This window comes from Pagrus major, chromosome 8, assembly GCF_040436345.1.
Source record: "Pagrus major chromosome 8, Pma_NU_1.0".
Lineage (NCBI taxonomy): Eukaryota > Metazoa > Chordata > Actinopteri > Spariformes > Sparidae > Pagrus > Pagrus major.
This window is the reverse complement of record NC_133222.1, coordinates 421,901-432,500: the sequence shown is the minus strand read 5'-3', so window position 1 is coordinate 432,500 and position 10,600 is coordinate 421,901. Positions and strand designations below refer to the sequence as shown.

General features: G+C 49.5%; 1 protein-coding gene across 1 annotated transcript in view; it reads right to left on the bottom strand.

Annotated features, from left to right (window-relative positions):
* The window catches only part of lamb1a (laminin, beta 1a), a 45,058-nt gene that overhangs the window by 27,610 nt on the left and 6,848 nt on the right, over positions 1-10,600 (bottom strand). Inside the window, 7 exon segments of the mRNA XM_073472173.1 lie at positions 7,229-7,405; positions 7,637-7,825; positions 8,142-8,262; positions 8,617-8,653; positions 8,655-8,796; positions 8,886-8,949; positions 9,040-9,228. Coding sequence (XP_073328274.1) covers positions 7,229-7,405; positions 7,637-7,825; positions 8,142-8,262; positions 8,617-8,653; positions 8,655-8,796; positions 8,886-8,949; positions 9,040-9,228 — 919 coding nt within the window.

The window sequence follows — 10,600 nt, the reverse complement described above, 5'->3', positions numbered from 1 at the left end:
TAGTGTAGTGTCGTGTCGTCCTGTAGTGTAGTGTCGTGTCGTCCTGTAGTGAAGTGTCGTGTCGTCCTGTAGTGTAGTGTCGTGTCGTCCTGTAGTGAAGTGTCGTGTCGTCCTGTAGTGAAGTGTCGTGTCGTCCTGTAGTGAAGCGTTGTGTCGTCCTGTAGTGAAGTGTCGTGTCGTCCTGTAGTGAAGTGTCGTGTCGTCCTGTAGTGAAGCGTTGTGTCGTCCTGTAGTGAAGTGTCGTGTCGTCCTGTAGTGAAGTGTTGTGTCGTCCTGTAGTGAAGTGTCGTGTTGTGTCGTGTCGTCCTGTAGTGAAGTGTCGTGTCGTCCTGTAGTGAAGTGTCGTGTCGTCCTGTAGTGTAGTGTCGTGTCGTCCTGTAGTGAAGTGTCGTGTCGTCCTGTAGTGAAGTGTCGTGTCGTCCTGTAGTGAAGTGTCGTGTCGTCCTGTAGTGTAGTGTCGTGAAGCGTTGTGTCGTCCTGTAGTGAAGTGTCGTGTCGTCCTGTAGTGTAGTGTCGTGTCGTCCTGTAGTGAAGTGTCGTGTCGTCCTGTAGTGAAGTGTCGTGTCGTCCTGTAGTGTAGTGTCGTGTCGTCCTGTAGTGAAGTGTCGTGTCGTCCTGTAGTGAAGTGTCGTGTCGTCCTGTAGTGTAGTGTCGTGTCGTCCTGTAGTGAAGTGTCGTGTCGTCCTGTAGTGAAGTGTCGTGTCGTCCTGTAGTGTAGTGTCGTGAAGCGTTGTGTCGTCCTGTAGTGAAGTGTCGTGTCGTCCTGTAGTGAAGTGTCGTGTCGTCCTGTAGTGTAGTGTCGTGAAGCGTTGTGTCGTCCTGTAGTGAAGTGTCGTGTCGTCCTGTAGTGAAGTGTCGTGTCGTCCTGTAGTGTAGTGTTGTGAAGCGTTGTGTCGTCCTGTAGTGAAGTGTCGTGTCGTCCTGTAGTGTAGTGTCGTGTCGTCCTGTAGTGTAGTGTCGTGTCGTCCTGTAGTGAAGTGTCGTGTCGTCCTGTAGTGTAGTGTCGTGTCGTCCTGTAGTGAAGTGTCGTGTCGTCCTGTAGTGTAGTGTCGTGTCGTCCTGTAGTGTAGTGTCGTGTCGTCCTGTAGTGTAGTGTCGTGTCGTCCTGTAGTGTAGTGTCGTGTCGTCCTGTAGTGAAGTGTCGTGTCGTCCTGTAGTGAAGTGTCGTGTCGTCCTGTAGTGAAGTGTCGTGTCGTCCTGTAGTGTAGTGTCGTGTCGTCCTGTAGTGAAGTGTCGTGTCGTCCTGTAGTGAAGTGTCGTGTCGTCCTGTAGTGAAGTGTCGTGTCGTCCTGTAGTGAAGTGTCGTGTCGTCCTGTAGTGAAGTGTTGTGTCGTCCTGTAGTGTAGTGTTGTGAAGCGTTGTGTCGTCCTGTAGTGAAGTGTTGTGTCGTCCTGTAGTGAAGTGTCGTGTCGTCCTGTAGTGTAGTGTCGTGTCGTCCTGTAGTGAAGTGTCGTGTCGTCCTGTAGTGTAGTGTCGTGTCGTCCTGTAGTGTAGTGTCGTGTCGTCCTGTAGTGTAGTGTCGTGTCGTCCTGTAGTGAAGTGTCGTGTCGTCCTGTAGTGAAGTGTCGTGTCGTCCTGTAGTGAAGTGTCGTGTCGTCCTGTAGTGTAGTGTCGTGTCGTCCTGTAGTGTAGTGTCGTGTCGTCCTGTAGTGAAGTGTCGTGTCGTCCTGTAGTGTAGTGTCGTGTCGTCCTGTAGTGAAGTGTCGTGTCGTCCTGTAGTGAAGTGTCGTGTCGTCCTGTAGTGAAGCGTTGTGTCGTCCTGTAGTGAAGTGTCGTGTCGTCCTGTAGTGAAGTGTCGTGTCGTCCTGTAGTGAAGCGTTGTGTCGTCCTGTAGTGAAGTGTCGTGTCGTCCTGTAGTGAAGTGTTGTGTCGTCCTGTAGTGAAGTGTCGTGTTGTGTCGTGTCGTCCTGTAGTGAAGTGTCGTGTCGTCCTGTAGTGAAGTGTCGTGTCGTCCTGTAGTGTAGTGTCGTGTCGTCCTGTAGTGAAGTGTCGTGTCGTCCTGTAGTGAAGTGTCGTGTCGTCCTGTAGTGAAGTGTCGTGTCGTCCTGTAGTGTAGTGTCGTGAAGCGTTGTGTCGTCCTGTAGTGAAGTGTTGTGTCGTCCTGTAGTGAAGTGTCGTGTCGTCCTGTAGTGTAGTGTCGTGTCGTCCTGTAGTGAAGTGTCGTGTCGTCCTGTAGTGAAGTGTCGTGTCGTCCTGTAGTGTAGTGTCGTGTCGTCCTGTAGTGAAGTGTCGTGTCGTCCTGTAGTGAAGTGTCGTGTCGTCCTGTAGTGTAGTGTCGTGTCGTCCTGTAGTGAAGTGTCGTGTCGTCCTGTAGTGAAGTGTCGTGTCGTCCTGTAGTGTAGTGTCGTGAAGCGTTGTGTCGTCCTGTAGTGAAGTGTCGTGTCGTCCTGTAGTGAAGTGTCGTGTCGTCCTGTAGTGTAGTGTCGTGAAGCGTTGTGTCGTCCTGTAGTGAAGTGTCGTGTCGTCCTGTAGTGAAGTGTCGTGTCGTCCTGTAGTGTAGTGTTGTGAAGCGTTGTGTCGTCCTGTAGTGAAGTGTCGTGTCGTCCTGTAGTGTAGTGTCGTGTCGTCCTGTAGTGTAGTGTCGTGTCGTCCTGTAGTGAAGTGTCGTGTCGTCCTGTAGTGTAGTGTCGTGTCGTCCTGTAGTGAAGTGTCGTGTCGTCCTGTAGTGTAGTGTCGTGTCGTCCTGTAGTGTAGTGTCGTGTCGTCCTGTAGTGTAGTGTCGTGTCGTCCTGTAGTGTAGTGTCGTGTCGTCCTGTAGTGAAGTGTCGTGTCGTCCTGTAGTGAAGTGTCGTGTCGTCCTGTAGTGAAGTGTCGTGTCGTCCTGTAGTGTAGTGTCGTGTCGTCCTGTAGTGAAGTGTCGTGTCGTCCTGTAGTGAAGTGTCGTGTCGTCCTGTAGTGAAGTGTCGTGTCGTCCTGTAGTGAAGTGTCGTGTCGTCCTGTAGTGAAGTGTTGTGTCGTCCTGTAGTGTAGTGTTGTGAAGCGTTGTGTCGTCCTGTAGTGAAGTGTTGTGTCGTCCTGTAGTGAAGTGTCGTGTCGTCCTGTAGTGTAGTGTCGTGTCGTCCTGTAGTGAAGTGTCGTGTCGTCCTGTAGTGTAGTGTCGTGTCGTCCTGTAGTGTAGTGTCGTGTCGTCCTGTAGTGTAGTGTCGTGTCGTCCTGTAGTGAAGTGTCGTGTCGTCCTGTAGTGAAGTGTCGTGTCGTCCTGTAGTGAAGTGTCGTGTCGTCCTGTAGTGTAGTGTCGTGTCGTCCTGTAGTGTAGTGTCGTGTCGTCCTGTAGTGAAGTGTCGTGTCGTCCTGTAGTGTAGTGTCGTGTCGTCCTGTAGTGAAGTGTCGTGTCGTCCTGTAGTGAAGTGTCGTGTCGTCCTGTAGTGTAGTGTCGTGTCGTCCTGTAGTGAAGTGTCGTGTCGTCCTGTAGTGAAGTGTCGTGTCGTCCTGTAGTGAAGTGTCGTGTCGTCCTGTAGTGTAGTGTCGTGTCGTCCTGTAGTGTAGTGTCGTGTCGTCCTGTAGTGAAGTGTCGTGTCGTCCTGTAGTGTAGTGTCGTGTCGTCCTGTAGTGAAGTGTCGTGTCGTCCTGTAGTGAAGTGTCGTGTCGTCCTGTAGTGAAGCGTTGTGTCGTCCTGTAGTGAAGTGTCGTGTCGTCCTGTAGTGAAGTGTCGTGTCGTCCTGTAGTGAAGCGTTGTGTCGTCCTGTAGTGAAGTGTCGTGTCGTCCTGTAGTGAAGTGTTGTGTCGTCCTGTAGTGAAGTGTCGTGTTGTGTCGTGTCGTCCTGTAGTGAAGTGTCGTGTCGTCCTGTAGTGAAGTGTCGTGTCGTCCTGTAGTGTAGTGTCGTGTCGTCCTGTAGTGAAGTGTCGTGTCGTCCTGTAGTGAAGTGTCGTGTCGTCCTGTAGTGAAGTGTCGTGTCGTCCTGTAGTGTAGTGTCGTGAAGCGTTGTGTCGTCCTGTAGTGAAGTGTTGTGTCGTCCTGTAGTGAAGTGTCGTGTCGTCCTGTAGTGTAGTGTCGTGTCGTCCTGTAGTGAAGTGTCGTGTCGTCCTGTAGTGAAGTGTCGTGTCGTCCTGTAGTGTAGTGTCGTGTCGTCCTGTAGTGAAGTGTCGTGTCGTCCTGTAGTGAAGTGTCGTGTCGTCCTGTAGTGTAGTGTCGTGTCGTCCTGTAGTGAAGTGTCGTGTCGTCCTGTAGTGAAGTGTCGTGTCGTCCTGTAGTGTAGTGTCGTGAAGCGTTGTGTCGTCCTGTAGTGAAGTGTCGTGTCGTCCTGTAGTGAAGTGTCGTGTCGTCCTGTAGTGTAGTGTCGTGAAGCGTTGTGTCGTCCTGTAGTGAAGTGTCGTGTCGTCCTGTAGTGAAGTGTCGTGTCGTCCTGTAGTGTAGTGTTGTGAAGCGTTGTGTCGTCCTGTAGTGAAGTGTCGTGTCGTCCTGTAGTGTAGTGTCGTGTCGTCCTGTAGTGTAGTGTCGTGTCGTCCTGTAGTGAAGTGTCGTGTCGTCCTGTAGTGTAGTGTCGTGTCGTCCTGTAGTGAAGTGTCGTGTCGTCCTGTAGTGTAGTGTCGTGTCGTCCTGTAGTGTAGTGTCGTGTCGTCCTGTAGTGTAGTGTCGTGTCGTCCTGTAGTGTAGTGTCGTGTCGTCCTGTAGTGAAGTGTCGTGTCGTCCTGTAGTGAAGTGTCGTGTCGTCCTGTAGTGAAGTGTCGTGTCGTCCTGTAGTGTAGTGTCGTGTCGTCCTGTAGTGAAGTGTCGTGTCGTCCTGTAGTGAAGTGTCGTGTCGTCCTGTAGTGAAGTGTCGTGTCGTCCTGTAGTGAAGTGTCGTGTCGTCCTGTAGTGAAGTGTTGTGTCGTCCTGTAGTGTAGTGTTGTGAAGCGTTGTGTCGTCCTGTAGTGAAGTGTTGTGTCGTCCTGTAGTGAAGTGTCGTGTCGTCCTGTAGTGTAGTGTCGTGTCGTCCTGTAGTGAAGTGTCGTGTCGTCCTGTAGTGTAGTGTCGTGTCGTCCTGTAGTGTAGTGTCGTGTCGTCCTGTAGTGTAGTGTCGTGTCGTCCTGTAGTGAAGTGTCGTGTCGTCCTGTAGTGAAGTGTCGTGTCGTCCTGTAGTGTAGTGTCGTGTCGTCCTGTAGTGTAGTGTCGTGTCGTCCTGTAGTGAAGTGTCGTGTCGTCCTGTAGTGTAGTGTCGTGTCGTCCTGTAGTGAAGTGTCGTGTCGTCCTGTAGTGAAGTGTTGTGTCGTCCTGTAGTGTAGTGTTGTGAAGCGTTGTGTCGTCCTGTAGTGAAGTGTCGTGTCGTCCTGTAGTGAAGTGTCGTGTCGTCCTGTAGTGTAGTGTCGTGTCGTCCTGTAGTGAAGTGTCGTGTCGTCCTGTAGTGTAGTGTCGTGTCGTCCTGTAGTGAAGTGTCGTGTCGTCCTGTAGTGAAGTGTCGTGTCGTCCTGTAGTGAAGCGTTGTGTCGTCCTGTAGTGAAGTGTCGTGTCGTCCTGTAGTGAAGTGTCGTGTCGTCCTGTAGTGAAGTGTCGTGTCGTCCTGTAGTGAAGCGTTGTGTCGTCCTGTAGTGAAGTGTCGTGTCGTCCTGTAGTGAAGTGTCATGTCGTCCTGTAGTGAAGTGTCGTGTCGTCCTGTAGTGAAGCGTTGTGTCGTCCTGTAGTGAAGTGTCGTGTCGTCCTGTAGTGAAGTGTCGTGTCGTCCTGTAGTGAAGTGTCGTGTCGTCCTGTAGTGAAGTGTCATGTCGTCCTGTAGTGAAGTGTCGTGTCGTCCTGTAGTGAAGTGTTGTGTCGTCCTGTAGTGAAGTGTCGTGTTGTGTCGTGTCGTCCTGTAGTGAAGTGTCGTGTCGTCCTGTAGTGAAGTGTCGTGTCTACCTGTAGTGTAGTGTTGTGTCGTCCTGTAGTGTAGTGTCGTGTCGTCCTGTAGTGAAGTGTCGTGTCGTCCTGTAGTGTAGTGTCGTGTCGTCCTGTAGTGTAGTGTCGTGAAGCATTGTGTCGTCCTGTAGTGAAGTGTTGTGTCGTCCTGTAGTGTAGTGTCGTGTCGTCCTGTAGTGAAGTGTCGTGTCGTCCTGTAGTGAAGTGTCGTGTCGTCCTGTAGTGAAGTGTCGTGTCGTCCTGTAGTGTAGTGTCGTGAAGCATTGTGTCGTCCTGTAGTGAAGTGTTGTGTCGTCCTGTAGTGTAGTGTCGTGTCGTCCTGTAGTGAAGTGTCGTGTCGTCCTGTAGTGAAGTGTTGTGTCGTCCTGTAGTGAAGTGTCGTGTTGTGTCGTGTCGTCCTGTAGTGAAGTGTCGTGTTGTGTCGTGTCGTCCTGTAGTGAAGTGTCGTGTCGTCCTGTAGTGAAGTGTCGTGTCTACCTGTAGTGTAGTGTCGTGTCGTCCTGTAGTGAAGTGTCGTGTCGTCCTGTAGTGAAGTGTTGTGTTGTCCTGTAGTGTAGTGTCGTGTCGTCCTGTAGTGTAGTGTCGTGTCGTCCTGTAGTGTAGTGTCGTGTCGTCCTGTAGTGTAGTGTTGTGTTATCCTGTAGTGTAGTGTTGTGAAGCGTTGTGTCGTCCTGTAGTGAAGTGTCGTGTCGTCCTGTAGTGAAGTGTCGTGTCGTCCTGTAGTGAAGTGTCGTGTCGTCCTGTAGTGAAGTGTTGTGTCGTCCTGTAGTGTAGTGTTGTGAAGCGTTGTGTCGTCCTGTAGTGTAGTGTCGTGTCGTCCTGTAGTGAAGTGTTGTGTCGTCCTGTAGTGTAGTGTTGTGAAGCGTTGTGTCGTCCTGTAGTGAAGTGTTGTGTCGTCCTGTAGTGTAGTGTTGTGAAGCGTTGTGTCGTCCTGTAGTGTAGTGTTGTGAAGCGTTGTGTCGTCCTGTAGTGAAGTGTCGTGTCGTCCTGTAGTGTAGTGTCGTGTCGTCCTGTAGTGAAGTGTCGTGTCGTCCTGTAGTGAAGTGTCGTGTCGTCCTGTAGTGTAGTGTTGTGAAGCGTTGTGTCGTCCTGTAGTGAAGTGTTGTGTCGTCCTGTAGTGAAGTGTCGTGTCGTCCTGTAGTGAAGTGTCGTGTCGTCCTGTAGTGAAGTGTCGTGTCGTCCTGTAGTGTAGTGTCGTGTCGTCCTGTAGTGAAGTGTCGTGTCGTCCTGTAGTGTAGTGTCGTGTCGTCCTGTAGTGAAGTGTCGTGTCGTCCTGTAGTGAAGTGTCGTGTCGTCCTGTAGTGAAGTGTCGTGTCGTCCTGTAGTGAAGTGTCGTGTCGTCCTGTAGTGAAGTGTCGTGTCGTCCTGTAGTGTAGTGTTGTGTCGTCCTGTAGTGTAGTGTTGTGTACAGTGTCGTACCCCTGCAGCCTTCAGGCGTGTCGCTCAGCCCGTAGGTCGCCTCCCTGCAGCGCTCGCAGCGTTCTCCCTCCACGTTGACTTTACAGCGACACTGACCAGCGATCAGTCCGGCTCGAACGTCCGTCAGACCGTCACAGATTCCTCCGTTCAGAGAGCCCAGAGGGTCACAGTTACAGGCTACGGAAACACACGCAGGACAAAATTGGATGAAGGTGGAAAATGTGGATGGATCCACACACAGTTTAGGAGAAAATAAAGACGACTAAACTGTTTTACTGATCCATCTTTCTGAAGACGTCCACTTCACATCTATACACTTCAGTTCCTGACACACCCATATATCAATCACACACTCTGGTCTTGGTTCACACAGATCAGACAGTCTGGACTCAGGCGGTCTGGACTCACGTTGGCAGATGTTGGGATCTCTGACGTCTCTCTCTGGATGTTGGTAGTAAAACGGTTTACACTGTTCGCAGTTGTGTCCGGCGCTGTTATGACGACAGTCGTCACAAACTCCTCCGCTGACGTTTCCAGAAGCCTTGAACACGGCTATGTCGAAGTGACACGAGTCTGAGTGCTGGTTACAGTTACACTCTGAGAAAAGACGAGATTCAATCAGCCAACACATCGACACAGTTCAAGTTTAGTTAATATATAACCGACTGTCGTTTCATCTGCAACAGTTGATTATTGATTCATATTAATTCCTGAGAACAAACTGAAACCTGAAGTGACACATTTTATTTTGATGTCAGATTTTAAAGCAGCAAATATCTGAGCTGTTTCAGGATCCATTTAGACCATCAGGTACGTACTGCTATCAAAAGTTTTAAACTAGTTTTAGTCCACCGGAACCCAATGGAGACCAGTAGAGACCAGCAGAAACCAGCAGAAACCAGTATGGACTCACTCTTGCAGGCGTTGGTGTTGCGTCCCTCAGCTGGTCTCCACGGCAGGTCGTGGTGGAAGTCCTGACACTGTTCACAGTTCAGACCTTTAGTGTTGTGGTTACACATGCAGTGACCGTGAACCTGAACACACAAAACACACAAACTCACACATACGCACTAAATCTGATCAACTGTCACAATAATCAATCAATAGATATTGATTGATAGTGATATTGGGATCTGTCATTAAGTTTTCATGACTTTAAACATTATGATCAACTGAAAACTGTCATCAGTGGTTTTCTCTCAAAAGTAAGAAGTGTGTTTCTGCTTCCACTGAAGAATAAAGTCCAACACAGAATCAAAACAGAATCTGGACCGAATGAACAGCAACAGCTGCCCCCTTCAATACTGCCCCGCCCCTTAAATACTACTACGTCCCTTTGATACTGCCCCGTGGCAATCAGGACTCCCCATGCCCCCTTCAGGACTCACCATGCCCTCTCTGGTCTGCCCTGTTCCCTGGATGGGGGCAGAAGCAGTTTCCTCGGACCACCATGTCGTAGATGGCGTAGTAATACTTCTCTTTGATCTCCATACGAGAGTCCAGCAGGTTGTCTCCCAGTGTATGAAGTTTAGTGAACTTCACCCGCAGGTTTGTGATTTTCAACATGTCTGAACAGAAGGTCAATAACAGGTGATCAATGATAGCTCAAAATTCTAGCTCAACAATAGTCCTGACAGATTGGTTTGAGGAGACTCACTCTGGATTCTGGGACTATAGGGATCATCAATCTTGAACGCCGGGTCCAGAACTCTGAAAATCACCTGAAAAAAACAAACAGATGATTGACGAGATTATCCAACTTTCTCATCAGGTGTGTGATGCCATCATTTCCTGATTAAGACTGTGGTTACCTCTCCTTCAGTGGACGGCTCAATGTCAGAGTAACGTGAGTCACAGATGACATCATCGACTTTGTGCATTGGACCCTGGGAAACAGACGGGAAGGAGGTCTCGCAGTCGTATGCGAAGTAACGATAAACCTGCCAGTTCTTCCCAAAATCAGCTGATCGCTCAATCACCATGGCAGCAGGTCGAAACGTCTAAGGGGACAGAATGATGTCAGAAAACATTAAATATCATTGGAGGGTTCTACTGATCCCACCGAGAATCAACAGCAGAACAAATAAAGAACGTCTGAACAGTGTTGTATTACTGTTTAAGTCTACCCTGCAGATCTTTGTACAGTGGTGCAACAAACATCATCTCATCCTCAACACAAAAGACATAGTGTTTGACCTCAAGACTCTCTGTGACCACTCACCATCACCAGGTACCTGGCCATTCACACTTATTACAAACTACTGTTCCAGGTCCATGTCATCTGCTCCTGGCTGCAGCAGAGGCTGCTGTTCCTCAGAAGACTAAGGACCTCTGATGTCAACCAGGAAAAGCAGCCTCTGTTTTTCATGCAGTAGTGGAGATCTTCCTGTCTTATACTATCTCTGATGTTGATGAAGGGTATCAGTCATCCAGGTCATGGTAATTCTGAGTGCTGTATTGTAGTCAACTGGACTTGTTTCAGTTTCTTGAAGATGTTTCATCTCTCATCCAAGAGGCTTCTTCACTTCTAACTAACTGGAGGGGAGTTTGCAGGCTTTTCAACTCTGTGTGGGAGTGTCCTTACAGTCATTAAGGACACGTGTGAGCTCTGAGTTTCAGAATCTTTAGGGCCACTTGTGGGTCCGTTGACCCAACCGGCCTTAATGTGGGTTGCTAGGGCTAGGTGAGCCCAGGTGTGAATGGTTGTTAAGCTGTCTGGGGAGGGAACTCAGCTCAATGGTTTAGGGTTCTAACCCTAATCCTAACCCACAAAGAAAGAGGGGAGGGAGAAGGAACAGAAGCACATCAGGGGAGCAATTAAAACCTGTGGCTACCCAAACTGGACCTTTGCCAAAACCTCTAAAAGATCCAGAGCAGACAGAGAGGAGGAGACGAGAAAACGTAAAAACATTGTCATTCCCTATGTCGCAGGAACATCTGAGAAACTCTGAGGATCTTTAATAAACATCATATCCTGGTTCACTTAACCGACCAACACGCTGAGGCTTGGTTCAACTTGTGAACCTTTTAAGAACCGTCTTTCTTTTCCATGGGCAAGAGAGCATAGAGTCGCCTCATTCAGTTACTGTGTACGTCTCTAATTTCCAAGCATTGTTAGGAACAACTGTGGCAACTGTGTGTGAGTGAGTGAGTGAGTGAGTGAGTGAGTGAGTGAGTGAGTGAGTGAGTGAGTGAGAGCTCCCAGACATCAACGTGAAACCAGCTTCTTTTTCAGCTTCAGTGACGTTGCCTTAAATTTCTTTTTACCTCGTCCTTATTAAAACAGTTTGAGTTCAGACTTTAATCTTCATTACTGACAGCTGTAGAGTCACTAAACTCTAATCTACTAATCTATAATATGCAGAGTGTTGC